At 47.5% G+C, this 21,336-nt stretch overlaps 1 protein-coding gene across 1 annotated transcript in view; it reads right to left on the minus strand.

Moving 5' to 3' along the window:
• Nucleotides 1-21,336, minus strand: part of SLC2A9 (solute carrier family 2 member 9) — a 220,702-nt gene that overhangs the window by 7,222 nt on the left and 192,144 nt on the right. Inside the window, exon 12 of the mRNA XM_043448459.1 lies at nt 17,894-18,021. Coding sequence (XP_043304394.1) covers nt 17,894-18,021 — 128 coding nt within the window. The remainder of the gene's footprint in view (nt 1-17,893; nt 18,022-21,336) is intronic.

Below are 21,336 nucleotides of genomic sequence, written 5' to 3' on the forward strand. Positions count from 1 at the left end.
TTTTTTTTTTTTTTTTTACAAAAGATGAAACTGAGGATTAGAGAGCTTCTGAAACGTGTCCAAGGCCTCGTAGGGGTCCATGAGAGTCAGGACTCACACTGAAGTGGGCCCTCCTGGGAGCTCACAGTCTCCATTACCTCTGAGGACTCCCTTGCTGGTGTGTGTGTGTGTGTGTGTGTGTGTGTGTGTGTGTGTGTGGTGTGTGTTTTGGGGAGGGGAGTGGAAAATATGTTACTGGGATCCTTTGGTGTTTACGAACAGCAGTTGTGAAGCCAATCTTCCTAACCTTCTCTTACAGATAAGAAAGTGAGGATCAGAAAGGGCAAGTGATTTGCCTGTAGTTCCCCAGCTGGTGTCTGGATTTGGATCCAGTTTGACCTGATCTGGCACTTCCTGGGTGGCTCAGATGGCAAAGAATCCACCTGCCAATGCAGGAGATGCAGGTTGGATCACTGAGTCGGGAAGATCCTCTGGAGGAAGAATGGCAACCATTGCAGTACTCTTGCCTGGAAAACTCTATGGACAGAGGAGCCTGGCAGGCTACAGTCCACGGGGTCACAAACAGCTGGACACGATTGAGTGACTGACACTCTTCCCTTTGACTTGATCTGGAGGCCATTGTCTCCCTTCCATTCCTGCCTCCCTTGGGCAAATTTATTCAGTGCAGCAGGTCTGGCAAAGTACTGTCAGAAAATGTATGTGTCACTTTCCCCGTCTCCTCTCTTACTTTACAACAACTCAGAAATTCACCTTCTGCCCAGCTGCTCCTGAGAAGTTACTCAACCCCTCCTAAGTATGGATGGTGTGGGAGGGTCTGTCCAGTGTCCTCTGAACTCGGAGATTTTAGGCAGCACATCTGTAGTGAGAAGGATCCTGCCTAAGAAGCAACAGACCTTGCTAAATTCTAGATCAGACTCCAGCAAATATGCAGCTCATCATTGATGCTAGGGAGTGCCACAATCCATCTGGGCTTTATTTTCCCCATCAGTAAAATGGACATAATCATATTGGAGGTTTTCTGTGAAACACTTTCACATTCACAAACCTTGGTTCATAAATTTAAAAAAAATCTGACTACTCAAAAATCAAGAACATCTGTTCATCAAAAGTTACCACATAGAGATGTTTCTTTGGGACACTAGTCCACCATCCTCTTGGCCTGCTGACTTTCCATATAAAGTCACTATTTCTTGCCCCAACAAAACAAACAAACTAAAAAAAGGTACCATGCAAAGAGTACAAGGGCCACAAATGGGGAAGTATTGTGATACAAAGTGAACAAAGAATTTATAACCCAAATTAAAAAAAAAAAACTCTTCTGAGTCAATAAGAAAATGATGACCTTAATAGAAAAAAGGGCAGAATGTATGGACAAGAATTTCACAGAAGAGGAAATACAAATGGTAAATACACTTGTGAAAAGGTGCTCATTGTTCTTAGTAATTCAGAATAATATGAGTTAAAATCATAATTTTATACCATTTCACACTATCAGACTGGCAAGAGTGTGAAGTCTGACAATGACACTACCAAGTGCTAATGAGCAACACGAATCTTCATACCCATGGAAACACAATTGAGACTATAAATAGCTACAGCTTTTTGGAGCACCGCTGGGCATGACCAAGTCAAGGCAAGCTGTGTGCATCTTACGACCCAGCAACGACACTCAGAGTGGATCTGTCCTAGTGAAACAGAGCAAGACCTTGTGGTCCTTCCCCCCAAGCCCTCTGCTGGCCTTTTGTCTGTGGAAAACGTTAGTCAAAGAATAAGTTTAATCAGAGAAATGAGAACATGCAGAAACAAAGGAAAATGATCAAAGGAGACCAAATAATAATCTACTCATTAAGCATAGTCAAGGACCTTTAGATCCTCAAGGGCTATAGACAATATTCTAAGTCATATCCTGTGAGCTGTCTTATAGACACTGAAACCCTCACCAGGTTGGGAAATTAACTACATGATGACTAGACTTTAAGTGTGACATAAGCTGCAACTATTCTGAGCATTGGCCTCAAGGAAATGGAAACCCTGGAACTGAATATTAACTCTACCTAAAACAATCAAGATGACTGTCAGAGCTGACGGTACTCATTCTGCACGTAGCCTACAAAGGCTCTTACCCCCACTTGTCATGGGGGGAGTTGGTCTTTGGAAAGATGGCTGCCCTCCCACTCAAGTTGCTGGCATCTAAAATTCAGCAAACTTTCCTTTCTACCAACCTGGCCTGTTCATTGGCTTTTGAGCAGTGATCAGCCAGACGCTGATCTGGTCAGACCGCCCCCCTCCACGCCCCGCCCTTTCGGTAACACCAGAGGTGCACTCTTTGACTTTCTATTAATTGAAAGTTCAGTTCTTCCGTTCCACTAGCCATGTGCAGGTCTGCAGGCGTCACAGGGCTGGTGTCTCCTGCATTGCATAGCAGATGTCAACATTCCCGTCAGCACGGAAACTCTTGAGCGTTGTTCCAGGATGTCCATGATAGCACTATTTCTAGAGCAAGGAAATGGGAACAATGCCAGTGCTCATGGGAAAGGGAAGGGAAAATACACTGGGATACATCATACAAAGGATTCTTAGAGCAATAAAAAGCAATGATCTGTAGCTGGGCATATGACACGGATGGCACTCAACAGTATATGTGGTTCAGAAAATACCTTCAGGATGATTCTCTTTGTATGACTATAAAACCAGGAAGAGCAAAACACTAGCTTGTTAAGGGACACATTCATAAAGAGGTCAAACCCTAAAGAAACCCTAGAGAATAATTAGCACAAAATCCCTGCTAGTGATTAGAGAGAGGCACCCAGGCTTCCCTGGTGGCTCAGTAATAAAGAACCTACCTCCCAATGCCAGAAACACAGGTTCGGTCCCTGATGTGGGAAGATCCCCTGAAGAAGGAAATGACAACCCACTCTTATGTTCTTGCTGGGAACACCCCATGGACAGAGGAGCCTGGCATGCTATGTTGCAAAGAGTCAGACACAACTTAGCGACTGAACAAGACAACTCAGGGGGTTGAAATGGCTTACACTGGCTAAGTACACTGATTTTTCCCTGATACTTTTATATATAATGCATCCTGTAATTATAATAATAATTTTTCTCTTTGTGTATGTGAATGAAAAATATTGCCTGCCATATCAGTAAACAAAGGATGTTGCAGCGATCAAGTCATCACGTGAGGGCTGCTCTGATGGTGAGCCCAGAGGGAACTCCGGATAGAAACATAATGCTTCCTGCCATCAAATCATCAGACACTGTAGTCAACCCCCAACGGTACACCCTGAGGAAACTCAGGATGAGAAAACTCAGGGTATTGGCCCCGCATAGATAAGGTGCACATCAAAGGAACGATTTCAGTGAGCCCAGACTCTTGCATCTTCCCATACATAGAAGAGTGCTAAATTCCTTAACTTGAGATATCTGGTTTTCTTTAATTCATAGCAATCTTTGGGTGTTCTGACTACTGGTCTTTGTTGCAAAAACTCCCATATATCCTGGTTCCCCCTGCTGCCTCTTTGGAACAGTATCTCAGAGTGATGCTGAGTTTTTGCCTGAGTTTTTGCCCACCAAATAAAACATAGCTCTCATCTTTTAGGTAGTGCATTCTTTTTCAGTTGACATGTATATGATATATTTCATACGCTTTTGCATATGATGCGTTTCATAACATAATTTAAAAATATAAAGTGTTAGTCGCTCAGTCGTGTCTGACTCAACTACAACCCCATGCATTGTAGCCCTCCAGGCTCCTCTGTCCGTGGGATTTCCCAGGCAAGAATACTGGAGTGGGTTGCCATTCCCTTCTCCAGGGGATCTTCCTGACTCAGGGATCAAACCCAGGTCTCCCTCATTGCAGACAGATTCTTTACCATCTGAGCCACCAGGGAAGCCCATATTTATATTGTGTAATTGAAAGAACCTATACTCAAATAGTAATTCACTCATGGTGAACAAGTATCAAAAGGAATTTTACCAAAAGGAAGTGCTAAAGCTCGAGCCAGACGCAAGCACTTTAATTTAAAAAAATCTTCCAGGATGCAGGGCTCACCCTCCTAGGTGGTTCAGCTGAGGACAAGTCTAGAAGTGGAAGGAGGATGCTCAGGATCTCCTGGGAGCCTCAGAGGGAACAAGAGTAATAGACACAGTAGAACCCCATCAGGTGTAGGTGCTGGGCCCTCTCACCCAGGTAAACTTCCAACTTACAAAAAATAAGCTATAGTCACATCCTTTCTCTAAATATACCTTTTGTGTTATTACAAATGACCATGAAAATGTTTCATAGTCTTTAATATGGAGGAAAAAATTTTCTTTTGGGAATGCACTCTACCACCAAATAAGGCAATTGTGGCAAAGTGCTGCTTTTAGGCAAACTTCCTTGAGAGCAAAGAGAAATCTCAGCTTTCTCCTCCAGTTTATCAGAATGGTGTGAATACACAGCAGCTCTTTAAAACTGCCTGCTTTCCTGAACAAGGAAGATGGATGTGAAGTAAATGTGCAGGGAACAAAGTTGTGGGCTCTGACGGATTAGTCCTGGATTTCTTTGTGTATCAGCCTTGTCGTGTGCGGGTAGGGGAGGGCATGGGCACTGCCTAGAAATCTGATCACAAACAGTTGCGCACTCTAGAGCCAACAAAATGATAACCTGGTGCAATTCTGGGTCCACTTTAGAAGTAGCCATTAATCAAATGATCAAAAGCAAAAGGCGTTCTGAGTTAGAATGAAAAATTCCTTCAATAGTGGCTCTATCCTCCAGAAGAACTGACCAGAACTCTTCCTTACTTTACTTAGAAACCTTCCCTTCCTCTTTCACCCTAGGTCCAAGCATGTCCACAATCCATTGTGAGCATATCCTACTGTTTGCGAGTTGGTGGCATCCCAATGCTCTCTGAGGACAGAGGGCGCATGTCACCCCTCTCTGGGTACCAGGAACACATCACAGTGTCTGGCATGGACTCTTTTCATACATGAGTTAATCATAGTATGTTTAGAACAGTGCCCGGCATCCAGTGTAACGTGAATGTTGGCTCCCCTCTCTGTGGGCAGTGCACAGTGTAGAGGAGGACGTTTGAGGCTGGACCACATCAGGTAGAAAAGTGAAAGTCATTCGTAACATCTATCCCCTTAGCAGATTCTCTCCAAAGTCCTAGCGTGTTTCTTTCTCTCAGTGGCTCCTCTATCTAGCCTCCCCTTGACATCTCCACTCTGGGAGTTGAGCCCAGGGGTTGGCAAACTTTTCCTGTAAAGAGCCATCCAGTCTCTATCAGAACCTCTTGGCTCTGCTATTGTGGGAAGGCAACCGGCGACGATGAAGCACACATGAATGTGCTTGGCTGTGTTCCAATAAAACTTTATTTACAAAACAACTGTCCTTCCTCCACATTGGTTCTTGGCCACTCCCACCTCCCACCATACTTCCTGCTGACTCTGTACCTCTTCCTCCAACTTTTCAGCTGCTCATCTGGTGTCCAAGCCCAGCCTGGGTTGTAAGTTCCATGATGGCAGAATCCATGTCCCCGGATCTCCACTGTACCCCCAGCCCGAGGCAGTGCCCAGCTCATTGTAAGCATTTTCTTAATATAAATATGTTGAATGAGAGGATAAAAGAATGACATGGGGGGACTTTTATGGAGATGCATGAAGGTACGAAAGGGGGTCCAAGTTAGATTTTCACAAGGAGACAAAAGCATAATTCCTCTGCTTAGTTACCACCCCCACCCGTGGAGCCGGAACACTGGCTCATCGGTGATTTACAGTGAGCTCTCGAGGCCTGGAACACCATTTAAGAACTGATGGGAAGCCAGGTGCCTTACACTTGTAACTCCAATTCCGCAAAGAGCTTTAAAAGCTCAGGCTGTTCTACTTTAATAGCAGAGTGGACGTGAAACCCGAGGATGCTTCTGGGGAAGCTAGAAGAGGGGGCAGGGATCTTAAGACTGATTTACTCCTCTGGTGTGGGTTGTGGCTTCAAAGTCACTGGCACATGTACAGTTAGGGTCTTGGTGGTGCTGTCCAGGAAGCTTTGAGGTCGACACAGCCCCGTGGCTGCCTGATGGGTAGCGTTTCAATTCAACAAGCTCCCTTGGAGGCCACATTAACAACCCTGCTGACACTTTCCACTCTCAGGCGCACCATCATCCCTGGCATGTCTGCTCCTTGTCTACATACTCTTAGAACCAGCACTGCCATGCTGCCGCCCGCCCAAGAGAGACACTGGAAATCACCTTTGACTACTTCCTCCCTCTCTGCCTGTCTTTGCTATAACACAAAGTCTTGATGACTTTACCCTGAAACATCTTTTCTCTTTCTTAAAAACCATATGACTTTTGAGAAATATTGTATGGCAGTCCTTATATGTGGAATCCAAAAGAAATGATACAAACGAACTTACAAAGCAGAAAGAGACTCACAGATTTACAGAATGAGCTTATGGTTGCCGAGAGGAAGTGTCTGGGGGGAGAGATAGTTAGGAAGTTTGGGATAGACATGTGCACACTGCTATATTTAAAATGGGTAACCAACAAGGACCTACTGTACGGCCCATGGAACTCTGCTCACTGTTATGTGGCAGCCTGGATGGGAGGGGAGTTTGGGGGAGAATGGATACATGCATATGTGTGGCTAAGTCCTTTCATTGTCACCCACACTATCACAAAATTATTAATCATCTATACCCCAGCAGAAAATAAAACATTAAAATTAAAAATAAAAACATATACAACTTTTTATCAAGAAAGAATTTGCCCAAACCTTAAGTGCACTGTTGTTGTTGTTTAATCACTAGGTCGTGTCTGACTCTTTGCAACCCCATGGTCTGTAGCCCGCCAGGCTCCTCTGTCCATGGGATTTCCCAGGCAAGAATAATGGATACCATTTCCATCTCTAGGGGTTCTTCCCAACCCAATAATTGAACCCACATCTCCTGCATTTGCAGGTGGATTCTTTACCACTGAATCACCAGGGAAGTCCCTGTTAAATGCATAGTTCAATGTGTTTGGAGAAAAGTATGCCCATATGTAACCAACACCTCTCTTAAGAGGCAGAACACCTCTATTACTCCAGAAATTTCCTTGTGCCATTTTCTAGTCAATTCCCCCCGCTCCCCGCCCCACCCGTACTGTGCAGCACCATTCTGATTTCTATCACCTTAGCATCCATTTCTCCTGCCCCTGCCCTGAATCTAGTTCCCAGCAGGCAGCTGAAGAAGTGTTTTAAAAGCACAAAATGGATCATGTCTTAAAATCATGAAATGGCTTCCCAGAGTCCTTCGGATAAACCCCAAATCCCTCCTGTGCTTTCAATGCCTCGAGGGATTTGGCCTCAGCTCCCTGTTCTCCCTCAGAATGACTGCAATCCTCTCCTTTCGTTGGATGCCTGCTCCATGCCTGCTCAAGGCTTCTGCCAACATCTTCTTCCATCTCCCTGCCAGGCATCACCTCCCTCCCCCCGTTCCACACATGTGCTTCCTCGGTCTTAGCTTGAGAGGTTGTTACACAGGTCAGCCCAGTTAAGCCCTTCATTTTACATCCTCCTGTGAAACTACATACTTCCCATGAGTCACATCTGTTCTTTCTAAGATGTCAGGGCAGCTTGTACCTCACTGTTCATTTCCCTGTCTCTAGGTCTTAGTATGAAGCTGGCACCCGCAGGGGCTGAGCGGGTGAAAGATGCTCTCTCCCTGGGAGGAGTACCTGGCCCATCCAGAGAGGCTGGGGGGCAGCTTCGCTTCCTCTTGGAGCCCACCATCCCAGATCAGCATCAGCTTTCCTCCTTGCTTTGCACAGGCATTTGGGACATGACCTAATATTTTCCAAGTTGAAAAGAATCATCTTCTCCCCTCCAGATTTTGTTGAACTCAAAAGGAATTTTTTAACTCCAGTGGAATCCAGCAGGCATACATTTGCATGCAATTTTCTTCCAATCAGAAAATACTGATGCTCATGGCAGAGGCCAAGTCATCTGGAGGCGTTTACAACCGATGATCCAAGGGTCCCAAGGATGCTGACCACAACAAAGGCTCAGAGGAGAAGGCAGTCTAGTAATCTCCCCAGGAATCAAGGCAGCCTGGCTCAGTCCATCTAGAACACTTTACAGGAGAGGAGAGAAAGAGAAAGGAGGGGGAGAAAGCAAGCTTTGGGAGGCCACGTGTCCTGATGGCTCAGCTAGTAAGGGATGGTGCAAGTTTCCGGTGTTTATCATGGTTGATCTTTCTGTCCTGTCCCCTCTTTCCAGGTGATCCTAAGATCTCCCGGCAGGAAACAACCTTCCCATAGTGATCATGACAGCAACTGTCCCTTAGCATCTGTGGGTAGACACTGTGCTGAAGCCTTGACTTTGTCTCTTATTCTTTGCAGAGCCCTGCTGCAAAAGTGGGGGCAATTCTCTCATTTTGTAGACATGAAAATTATGGCTTGGAGGGTAACCAAAGTCAGACAAAGTTTGACCAGCCTGCTCTTTACCAAACTTTGTTGTTGTTCGGTCACTGTCATCTCTGACTCTTGGTGATCCCATGGACTGCAGTGTGCCAGGCTTCCAAACTGCTGAGCTGCAAAGCCAGGATTCAAGTTCAGGTTGTCAGACCCCAACGTCTGTGTGGTTTCTTCTTATTTCTCATTTGTACCTGGAGAGTGGCCAAGATGGCATAGAAAGACCCTGAGCTCACCTCCTTTTAGGACGACACCAAAGTCATAACTGTCTGCAGGACAACCATCAATGAAAAAGCTTGGAACCCACCAGAAAAAGATCTCTACAACAAAGACATAAAGAAGGAACCACAATGAGATGGGTAGGAGGGGTGAACTCATGATGTGATCATTTGTAGCTAACATAGTACCTGGCACATAAAGGCAATGAGAACCACCACCAATCACAGCAGCTACCACTTACTAAGCCTCGAGTAGGAAATGGCTACCCATTCCAGTATTCTTGCCTGAAAAATCTATGGACAGAGGAGCCTGGCAGGCGACAGTCCATGGAGTCACAAAGAGTTGGACATGACTGAGTGACTGAGCCTGCACATGATTTGTATGTTGAAATTCTATCCCCCAGTACCTCAGGGGGACTGTATCTGGAGACAGGGTCTTTAGGAGGTGATAAGGGAAAATGATAAGGTGATAAGGTGATAAGGGCCCATAGGTGGGCCCTGATCCATGTGACTTGTTTTCTTATAAGAAGAGACTATTAGGACCAGACATGCCCAGAAGGAAGGCCATGTGAGGACACAGGGAGAAGACGGCTGTCTACAAGCCTCAGAAGAAATCAACCTTGCAAAAGCCTTTGTCTCAGGTGTGAGAAAACAACAATTCTGTTGTTTAAGCCCCCCAGTCTGTGGAACTTTGTTATGGCAGCCCCAGGAGGTGAATACAGTGGCTCTTGATTATGGCTGACATGGCTCCCAGATGTGCTCTAACATGGAAATGGTTCATTTATGGAGACTACAACAAACAGAAGGTGATCCCATGGGAGGGTCCCAGCAGGGTGAGCTTGTGAGTCCTGCATTTTCCCAGTGCCTTCATCATTGCCAGGGGCAGCCCCAAGAACCTGGCTCTCTGCCTTCACTCCCATCCAGAAAGGAAATTTAACCATCATCTTCCCTGGCTTGGGTCAGGAGGCTGACATTTCCCTAATTCTAAATGTGGCCTCCTGACCGGTGTCTCCATCAGTGGAGTGGCCAGCAGGGCCATTCAGCTCAAGTCAAAGTCATACCCTCAAGGTTTCCTGAACAATCCCTGAAAACCCAGAGACCCTGGGGAAGCTCTAGCTGGCAGGAACTTTTCCACAGTCCACAGAATTCTCCAGGCAAGAATCACGTCCATGGGCATAAGGAAATGTGTATACTATGATGCCAGGTGAGAAAAGCAAAAACCAAAGCAAAAAAAAAAAAAAAAGGTTCTAGTTTTTATAAGTATGAAAAATTACCAGTATTTGAAGGAAGGGTAGGAAACAGCATCATTAACTCATAACATGAGTGTTTTCACTCTATTTTCATAGTTGCTACAGTGCACCTGAGCCATGTATAATTAGAATTGCCTCATAACTATACAAGGGCTTCCCTTGTGGCTCAGCTGGTAAAGAGTCTGCCTGCAATGTGGAAGACCTGGGTTCGATCTCTGGACTGGGAAGATCCCCTGGAGAAGGGAAAGGCAACCCACTCCAGTATTCTGGCCTGGAGAATTTCAGGCCAGGACTATACAGTCCGTGGGGTCGCAAAGAGTCAGACAGGACTGAGCAAATTTCACTTTCACTTTTCCTATCCATCATCTTTCTTTCCATCAACTGCCTTCTGTTATTTTTTTTTGGTGAAAATCTGTATTGTTGCTTCATGTCTGTGTTTTAAATTTACATAAACAGCACCGGGCTACAGACTCCACTTAGTGCTTTACTTCTTTCACCACTGGGTTTAGATTCACACATCTTGTTGGTCAAGATTTAGTTCACTGCTTTTCACTGCAGCATAACTTTCTGGTACCGTATACCTACTACGCTTTATTTATGCTTCCCCCAAGGTGTGGCTGCTCAGGTTACCTCTCATCCCTTGTTGCCACAGACAGTACTGTAGTTAATATCCCTGCACAGTACCTTTGCAAAAATCTCTGGGTGGAGTTTGGGGTCACAGGATATATGGATACTTGATATTAATTGGGCTTCCCAGGTGGCGCTAGTGGTAAAGAACTTGGCCTCCAATGCAGGAGACACAAGAGACGTGGGCTCAGTCCCTGGGTTGGGAAGATCCCCTGGAGGGGGAAATGGCAACCCACTCCAGCATTATTTCCTGGAGAATTCCATGGACAGAGGAGCCTCAAAGGCTACAGTCTATGAGGCTGCAAAGAGTCGGACACGACTGAGCGACAAAGCAATGTGATGATTTGGCACTAGACTGCTCCACCAGTGCCTGAGGGTTCCTAATTCCCTAGGTCTCTGTCAACACTTGGTATTCTCCAGATGTCTAATTTTGACAACTGGACAAATACACAGAGGTATGTTATTAGGGTAGTTTTCCTCTCTTTGATTTAAATGAGTTTAAATCTTCTCTTCCCCTGTGTTACCATTTAGGCTTCTTGTCTGGGAAGTGCCCTTTCCTATTTCTGATCCCCTCTCCTAGAGGGACTCGGGCTCTTTTATTCTTGGCTCACAGGAGGTCCTTCTTACTCTAAGTGCTATTCCCTGATTGGTTTAGAGGTCACAAATGGCTTCTGTCATCATCTGTAGAACCCTTGACCTTGCCATTCCTCATTGGCTGGAAACCTCCCCCCACTCATTTTGATATAATTGGACATGTCCCTTCTCTCCCCACTGTTTATGCTGTTAGGGGCCTTGTTCATCCCCAGCCTGGGTCACAGAGATACCTTCCTACTTTGTCCTTTGTTTGATTTTTAGTTTCACTTTTCACATTTGGTTTTTGAATTCATCTGGAATCATTTCATACATTTCATCTATTTAGTCCTGGCTCCTTCTTTTTTAAGTTTGAAAGTTTTGCTTACACAAAGGGTTCAATGGGGAGAACTATTAAAAAAGTTGCTGACCTATAAAATGCCTTCCCACTAAATAGCAAGGAAGAAGGGACCGAATATTTTTGGAAGGCTCTGTGCTTTGGAACTTCTGAACTGTGGAGCTAGGGTCACATCCATGGACATCCTGCCTGGGAACAAATCGACAATCAGCACCGCACTAATGGGCTGCTGGGAAAGGGAAGGATGAGCTGGGCTGAAGGTCAAGTTTAAGGAGGAAAGAAGGCCTGGCCATCAGGTGGGCCTCTCAAGAAGCCCTTGTTTTATGGATAAAATCTTCTGATGATGATGCCAATGGCAGTGTTGAAATCATATACATCTTTTGTGGACCAGTTCAGAGGTGTCTGAGTTCAACTTTAAAGGCAGTGCTGCTGATTGGCTGACACTGGTCTGTAACTAAAGGTGATGAAGACCAACGATGTGCGATTGGTCCTGATGGCAAGGTGACTGTCATCAGCTTGGCTGTCCGTCCAGCCAGGGTGATGCATCTGGGCCAGGTGCTGCCTTATGTAAGATCCTCCTCCCCACTCTGCAAAGTGGATTTACTCTGCTCCTGACTGCTCTCCCCACCCCACTCCCATCCCCTCGCCATCATCCTAATCCAACTCTGAGCACCATTTCTCCTGCAGGTGATAGATTACCCCAGACGCCAAGTCTCCCTGCCCACAAGCTTTTCTCTACCCACTCAATCTAGCCTCCAGGTGGCCAGGATGAATCCAGAATGATGGATACTGCTTGGTCTCCATCATTGTTTCCTAAGTATATGCATGGTGGATTCTCAACCACAGCTATGCTTAGAATCATCTGGAATACTTAAAAAAAATATTGATAATTCCAATCCCCTCCCCCCCTCCACCCCCACACACACTGATTCAGAATCTTGGTGATGGTGGTGGCAGGTCCCAAGCATTAATCGTTTATCTTACGCACCCTTCCCCCTGATCCATGGATCTCATGTTTCTGGAGCTGAGAACCCCTGGTCTACAGGATCAATGGCAAGTTTCTAGCGGCGCATTCAAGGTCTCGTAGGGTCTACCCAACATTTACTGAAGAAATATCAGATGCCTGACACAAAGGCCTGGGATGCAATTACTATTTGTACTTAGTACATAAATATCCACTCTGTTTCTGGCTACTAAGTGTGTCCAGGCCCTTTTGTAATCTACCAGGAGCCCTACCACCCAAGAACTGGCATCGCCTGACTCCTCCTAGGGGTCTCAGGGCCCCCTTGTGCTCACCCTAGGGGGCAGTAGTCAGGAACTCAGCATCACATCCACCGGGTTTCTTGGTACCTCCGACCTTGTGTCCAAGCCTGGCTTCCAAAACCCACCTGTACTTCGTGTCCTCGGCTATGCAACACTTTGACTTTGGCTCAAAGGAGACTCAAAAATCTTGACTTTCAACACCTTGACTTTGGCTCAAAAATCAGGGAGACTGATTTGGGACTTCTGGCCTCCACAGCTAGAAGAGAGTAGATTTCTATTGTTTTAAGCCACCCAGTGTGTGTTAATTTGTTACAGCAGTCCCGGGAAAGGCACGCACTCCCCATTCCTCAACTCAGTGTTACCACTTTGCTGACTCGCATCCCCTTCAGACTCCCTGAGGTCCCACCTGCTGAAACTCATCCACCTGTCTGCATCTTTGCCACCCCTGCCTATGGCCTGTCCTCCTCTGTGACCCATGTGTAATAAAACTGCAAGTATTGTGATATCCTCTCACAATAACTCTAGGAGGAAGCTCTGTTATCATCTTCCGTACACAGACGAGGAACAGAGGTCTGGAGAAATCCCAGCTCAGACAGCATATCAGCAGAGAGCAGGGACTCAAACCCAGGTCCTCTGATGACAAATCCTGAGCCCTCAACCTGTTTCCAGGCTTATTAAGTGCTACAAGCAGAGTTCCTAAAGTTGTGGCTATCTTGCCAGACAACAGGGTGGAAGATCCATGGAGTGATTGCTCCGGCCTCTCACTCAGCACGCAGAAGCATCAGGGCAGCTGGGAGCCCAGGAGCACGTGGCAATGACCGGGTCTGCTCTGCAGGCTGACAAGAACCAGTGTCCATCTCAGTGCCAGGGAGAGTGGCCTCCAGGTGCTGGGCCAGGGGCTTGACACAGGATTTCTCAGGTCGGTAAGGGGGGTAGCCATGCCTGCTCTGACCACTAGCTTCCACCCTAAATTGGTTCCCCCAAATAATGTGCTTGAGGAATTTGACAAGACAAGTCCACAGTCATTTAGACCCTTGGTTGTTGTCGTTTACTCAGTCGTGTCCAGCTCTTTGCGATCCCACGTACTGTAGCCCGCCAGGCTCCTCTGTCCATGGGATTTCCAGGCAAGAATACTGGAGTGGGTAACCATTTCCCTTGTTGGCAAAGCAATGTCTCTGCTTTTTAATATGCTGTCTTAGGTTGGTCATAACTTTCCTTCCAAGGAGTAAACATCTTTTAATTTCATGGCTGCGATCACCATCTGCTGTGATTTTGGAGCCCCCCAAAATAAAGTCTGACACTGTTCCCACTGTTTCCCCATCTATTTGCCATGAAGTGATGGGACCGGATGCCATGATCTGACTTTTCTGAATATTGAGCTTTAAGCCAACTTTTTCACTCTCCTTTTTCGCTTTCCTCAAGAGGCTCTTTCGTTCTTCTTCACTTTCTGCCATAAGGGTGGTGTCATCTGCACATCTGAGGTTATTGATATTTCTCCTGGCAATCTTGATTCCAGCTTGTGCTTCATCCAGTTCAGCGTTTCTCATGATGTACTCTGCATAGAAGTTAAATAAGCAGGGTGACAATATACAGCCTTGACGTACTCCTTTTCCTATTTGGAACTAGTCTGTTGTTCCATGTCCAGTTCTAACTGTTGCTTCCTGACCTGCATACAGATTTCTCAAGAGGCAGGTCAGGTCCATCTAGTCAAGGCTATGGTTTTTCCAGTAGTCATGTATGGAAGTGAGAGTTGGACTATAAAAAAAGCTGAGCGTCCAAGAATTGATGCTTTTGAACTGTGGTATTGGAGAAGACTCTTGAGAGTCCCTTGGACTACAAGGAGATCCAACCAGTCTATCCTAAAGGAAATTAGTCCTGAATGTTCATTGGAAGGACTGATGTTGAAGCTGAAACTCCAATACTTTGGCCACTTGATGTAAAGAGCTGACTCATTTGAAAAGACCCTGATTCTGGGAAAGATTGATGGCAGGAGGAGAAAGGGACAACAGAGGATGAGATGGTTGGATGGTATCACCAACTCAACGGACATGAGTTTGAGTAAACTCCGGGAGTTGGGGATGGACTGAGAGGCCTTAATGCTGCAGTCCACGGGGTCATAAAGAGTCAAACACTGAACTGAGCAACTGAACTGAACTGAACTGAGCCGTTTCCTACTCCAGGGGATCTTCCCAATTCAGGTATCAAACCAGCATCTCCTGAATTGCAAGCAGATTCTTTATCTCTGAGTTGCCATGGAAGCCCTTGACAGTGTCATTTTTAAGCCTGTATTGGCACCTTTCACCCTCTGCACGGGAGACATTGGTGAAGATGTGTGACTCTTGGTGGATATTGTAGAGTCCAGGGGTCAGGAATGCACACCCCGGAGGTGCAAGGGTTTCAGTTCCCCCTCCGCCATTCGTTATGTTAGGTGGGCAACCCTGGCTAAGGGACTTAACCTTTCTGTGCACCCCTTTGTCCGCCTGTGAAATGAGGCCTTAATGGCACTTGCCTGAGCCCGACGCCTCCCAGGGAAAGGATCAGAGACCTGCCTTCCAGGCCTTCCCAGCCCTGTCTTTCTTTGCCAGCCCCTGTACTTCTCCCCGAACCGCCGCAAGCCCTGAAAGCCATGCCTGTAAAGAGTGACTCCCCAGGCCTCCTGTGGCACCTGTACCCTGGCGCCTCTGAGAGGAATCAGCCAGTCTGGATGCTCTAAGACGAGCATGCACACGTGTATCACTTGTGCCTGGCAGGGCCCAGCTCTGTGGGTAGGGGGCACCAGTTTTGCCCCTGAGACTTTAGACAAGGCTGTGCCCTCCTTTGTCTTGGCCCCTGCTCCTGACCAGGCTCTCAGCATCCCAGGGGCTGACTTCTCTATGAGGGCAGCCTGATAGCACAAATGGAAGCATCCGTACATGTGGTGACAGTCTTAGCATGCGGCTCTTTCAGGAAGGGCATTATGGCACTCAGAGTCCTACTCTGCCCTCTGGCTCATCACAGCAGGGTGACCCAGCATGAACAATGATACCAGACAGCTCTCAGGCTCCTGGGGTTTCCAGCCAGGTGAGTGTGCAGCTGGAACTGAGTCAGTTGGAATGAAGTGACCCTCTAACACATCTTCTAAGCCGTCAGAAATTGGGTTATTGTGAAAGGAGTGTGAAACCTGTAAAAACCGTGAAGGGAGAGGAAGGGCAGAAGTCTGTGGCTGTGACTGTGTTCTTACAGATTCTTACCAGCTCCCGGGCCTTGGGCAAGTCTCCCAAGCCTGCTGAGCCTGACTTCCTTCCTTGAGAAGCAGCCTAGGGCCCTCGTCAGGGAAGGACACAGACTTTCTAGCTCCTCCCCTTTGGGACACTAGGCAGCATGCATTTCTCCTGAGGTAAGGTGTGGCTGTGTGATTTTCACTCATGGGAGTTTGCCTGGAACACAGATTACTGCCATGCCAAGGTCTTAACTGGCAGGTGTGAGACTTGCCACATTCCTTCCACCTTCCATGGGGCAGTTATTCCAGAGGGAGAGGGCTCTGCCAACCATCATCCCTAAAGCTCTGGGGCAGAAAGTAAAGTTGTTCAGTCATGTCCAACTCTTTGCGACCCCATGGTCTGTAGCCTACCAGGTTCCTCAATCCACGGGATTTTCCAGGCAAGAGTACTGCAGTGGGTTGCCATTTCCTTCTCCAGGGGATCTTCCCAACCCAGGGATCGAACCCAGGTCTCCCTCATTGCAGGCAGAATGCTTTGCCGTCTGAGCCACCATATGCTAGGGGAAAAAAAAAAAGCTCTGGGGCAGAATCTGCACTTAATCTATAGGAAGATGGGGAGCTATGAGCTGAGAGAAAAACGACTGGAAGAGAATTTTCCCCACGATAATGAATATTTTACTGACACCCAGCTCTGTTGGCTTGGAGCCAAACTGGGAGAAGCCACTGAAGGTCTGAAGTCAGTTGAACAGACAACTTGTTATGCTTTGAGCACAGCCAAACAAACATGCCCCGAGGATGGAGGAGATGGATGTGGATTCCCTGGTCTGTGACCTCCCCGTGTCACTGTTTCAGAGATGCAGTGGCTGTAGCTAAGTCAGGAGGCTTTACAAGTTACACAGTGGGGCAGCCCTTAACTCTGAGCCTGAGAAGACAGAGCAGTAGACGGAGAATGCGGAAGAGAAGAGGGGGCGGGGCGGAGCCACCCGTTTGATTGATGACTTGGAACCTCGGGCTGACCCCGTCTACTCCCTGCACCTCAGCTTCTCTGTAGGGTGGAGAGGATGAGAAACCACAGTGCAGGGCTGCCTGAGGGCATCGTGAATTCATAGCCTGGTGCAGAGTAACTGCTCTATAGCTGGGCATGTAGGAGTTCCCATCATGTGGACCTGCCTGCAGCAGAGTCTCTGAAATGTGCTGGGCTTGGCGCTAGTTAAGGAACAGGCAGAGGATTAATGGAGGGGCTGGGGAGGGTTGAATTAAGCCCCCCAAATAGAGGGTGGGCTTGCTCAGAGGTTTCTGATGGAGTCTCACCTTCACCTGGTGTCACCTGCTCTCTGAATAGCGGGGAGCCCTAGTGGGCCTTAGAGCAGGGAAGCCTAAGCCTCCCTCCTGGAGTGCAGCTGGGCCCCTTGCTCTGTGAGGAACACTTGTAAAGTCCTTGTCTTTTGTGTTCCTGGCCCTGGAGAGCTCTCTGATATCTTTTATCACCTCTCTTGTCTCTTGTGCTCCTTTGGTTCCAGCCACACTGGCCTCCTTATACAGAAAGAACTTGTATCTGTTTCCTGAGTTATCATTCTCCTGTTAAAGGTGGTCACCCTTGGGACAATGACCCCCATTAGCTGTGGTGATGCTGAAGACAACGAGGATGCTACAGGCATGGCAGGGTGGCATGGGTACTGGAACCATGACACAGACCTTGTCTCACACCAGGGCAAGTGCATTGCAGGTTTGAGGTTCTCACCGAGGATTCCCTGCAGACCTTCAGTGATGCGAATCTGCCCCAAGACAGCCCTTAGCACCCAGGGGCAACTCCCAAAAGATATAGGAGGGAGAAAGAGGATTAGAGTTTGGGCAAAAGCACATTTCTCCTATCCTCAGGCCAATAGAATTTCTATTTGAGAGAGAATCAACCTTTGCATTATGAATCATCCATCACTTGGAGGGCCTCTCATGACCAAGAGCCCCCGTGTCCGTCTCACCTGAATGAATGGGAAGAGGAGGCCGACGGCAAAGTTGGAGAGCCAGTTGACGGTGCCCACCACGGTAAAGGCAGCTGGCCGCTGGGCTTGCTGGAAGAACTCACTGGTCAGGATGAAGGGAATGCCACCTGCAACCAGAGCCAAGGCATGGGTTAATCACCCCAGGGAGGTCTGGCCACCAGCACCCATCTCTGTTTGGCAGGGGAGCCCCTCCTGGTAAGAGACGGTTCTGCCTGGGAGAGTGACACTTTTGGGCATGAGTGTTGGAATTGTAGCCTGTAACCCCTAAAGATACACAAACCATTTCTCTGACCTGGTCCTCCCAAATGAGAGATGATTCATCTTCTAGGCTCTCTCGTCTCAGTTTGGGAATCACTAGGTTGGACTTCCCAGGTGGCAATAGGGGTAAAGAATCCACCTGCCAAAACATGCGACATGAGAGACTCAGGTCCAATCTCTGGGTCGGGAAGATCCCCTGGAGGAAGGCATGGCAACCCACTCCAGTATTCTGGCCTGGAGAATCCCATGGATAGGGGAGCCTGGCAGGTTACAGTCCATAGGGTCGCAAAGAGTTGGACGTGACTGAAGTGACTTAGCACACACGCACAGGCTGGATTCACTCATTCCATCAAGATTCAGTGATTACTGGCTGTGCTGGGGCTGGCTCCACAGTCCTGGAGGAGAGTGGTCATGCCCCTGCCCTTCTGAGACTCCCTTATCTGGTGGGGGAAAAAGGATGACTTGTCTATTACAAAGGAATTGAGGGAATGATAACTAATGCAGCATGTGATAAGCACTGGAGGAAATGCTCAAGGCAATGGAGGGGGTGGAGAGCCACGTTAGCAGTGGTGAGGAGAACTCTCTGGGCAGGTGATGGTGGAAATTAAAGGAGGAGATTCAGCTTGTGAAGACTTGGGATGATCATGCTTATGGAAGGACAGAGACCTTGAGGGATGAAAAGGATTGAGAAGACTCCTGAGAGTCCCTTGGACTGCAAGGAGATCAAACCAGTCAATCCAAAAGGAAATCAACCCTGAATATTCACTGGAAGGCCTGATGCTGAAGCTCCGAATACTTTGGCCACCTGATGCAAAGAGCCTACTTGTTGGAAAAGACTCTGATGCTGGGAAAGATTGAGGGCAGGAGGAGAAGGGGATGACCCAGGATGAGATGGTTGGATGGCATCACCGACTCAATGGACATGAGTCTGAGCAAGCTCCAGGAGATGGTGATGGAGAGGGAGGCCTGGCGTGCTGTGGTCCATGGGGTCACAAAGGCTCGGACATGACTGAGAGACTGAAAAACAACAAGGTCTATAATAGAGGCTATCTTGTTTGGACATCTGAGGGAGGGGATAGAGGAAGGAGATGGGATGGCAAAGGTGAGCAGGGCCAGTTAAGCAGCCTCTGGAGATCAAGGAGAGAGGCTACCATTGAGGAAAACCAATGAGAGGTTTACAGGAGGGGTTAATGTGGTCAATTTGCATTTCATAGAGACCACTGCTGTTTGGAGGAAGGACTGGAGGATGCAGGAGGCTGTTGGGGCTGGCAGGAGCAGATGATGGTGGTCTAGAGGGTTCGGCTGGCAGTGGTGGGGATGGATGGAAGGGGCTGATTTGGGTAGATTCCATCCCATGGATGCAAAGCTTTCAGGGTGAGCACGGCACCCTGAAACCACAGCACTCATCGTCAGGTTCAACCAATCAACCCACGGTCACACAGCCAGGACCAGCTCAAGCCTGTGTCTCTTCAGAGCTTTCACCACGACTGCCCCAGCATGCTGCCAGCAAACCTTGGAGTCTGCATCTCAAAAATGACTCAGAATGGACCACCCATGACCCACGCCCCGCCCCGGCCCTGCTAGACTGTGAGCCCTCCAGGGAAGCTGGCATCTCCATTTGCCTGGCAGAGTAGACAGGTGGCTGATATTTACGTACTTGAAGTAAATGCTTGACATTTGATTTTGAAAAGGTTTGATATACTGTTTGCTACAAAAAGGTGGATGCTTTATCTTGAAGGTGTCTGTCAAAACGATGTGCAGGAACAATGGTTGCACCCTGAAGTCCGTGACAACCAGCCTTAGGTCTGCGGAGCACGTGTGACTGACACTCCCACTGCCACGAGCCTTGCTGCACATCCCAGGGGCAGTTCACGGGGCTGAGAGCTGGTGTTTCACCTTCCTGACTTCCCTGGGTGTGTTTTGGAAGTGTCTGTAGACAACTTATTAACACTTCTGCTGCCAGTTTATTAGTTTACAGTGCAGCAGAATATTGACAAACCTGCCTCCCTGCACTTTCTTTGTTGTTCAGGGCTGAGGCCACAACTTGTTTACTGGTGGCGGAGCCTCCTCCCAGCACAGGACCTAGGACACACATAGCAGGTACTCTGTAAAGATTCGCATGATCAGTGGAGGAATGGTTAAGACACCCTGGGTTCACAGGACATCTACATCATGTCTCCTCTCTCTTTTCTTCTCAGGCCTTCAGGCCACCCCTGCAGGACAAATCTAAGCAAACATGAGAATCCTGCACAGCCCACAGTGCCTATGGGTTTTCATTTCCATTATTTCATTCGAACTCCCCAGCCAGAGAAGGTGGTGAGACATGGCGGGTTAGGGCTCTGGTGTCAGTAAGAACAGGTGGAAGTTCTGGGTCCACCAGATCCCTCTAGAATGCAGACCTATCACAAGTGAGGTATGATAGAAGGGACTTACTAGTGGGAGGAGGGGGTTTGTGAGGTTTAAATGAAGTACTGTGTGCAATCACTTAGTATAAGTCTGCCCCATGTGAAGTACTGAATAAATGTTAATTATTCAATAATTGTTAGCTACTAGAATAATAGTTTTAAACTCATCTGCATTATTTCCTCCCATTTTATGAACTAACTATAACTCAAAGAAGGGGTGTGACTAGCCCAAGGTCTATTGACAGGAGTGATAACGGTGATGGTGATGATAGTGATGATGGTGATGGTGATGATAGTGGTGATGGTGATGATACTAGTAATGGTGATGGTGAAGATGATGGTGATGGTGATGATAGTGGTGATGGGTGATAGTGATGATGGTGATGGTGATGATAGTGGTGAAGGTGATGGTGATGATGGTGATGGTGATGATACTAGTAATGGTGATGGTGATGATGGTGATGATAGTGGTGATGGTGATGGTGATGATAGTGGTGAAGGTGATGGTGATGATGGTGATGGTTATGATAGTGGTGATGGTGATGATACTAGTAATGGTGATGGTGAAGATGATGGTGATGGTGATGATCGTGGTGAAGGTGATGGTGATGATGGTGATGGTGATGATAGTGGTGATGGTGATGATACTAGTAATGGTGATGGTGAAGATGATGGTGATGGTGATGATAGTGGTGAAGATGATGGTGATGATGGTGATGGTGATGATAGTGGTGAAGGTGATGGTGATAATGGTGATGG

This window comes from Cervus canadensis, chromosome 26, assembly GCF_019320065.1.
Source record: "Cervus canadensis isolate Bull #8, Minnesota chromosome 26, ASM1932006v1, whole genome shotgun sequence".
NCBI lineage: Eukaryota > Metazoa > Chordata > Mammalia > Artiodactyla > Cervidae > Cervus > Cervus canadensis.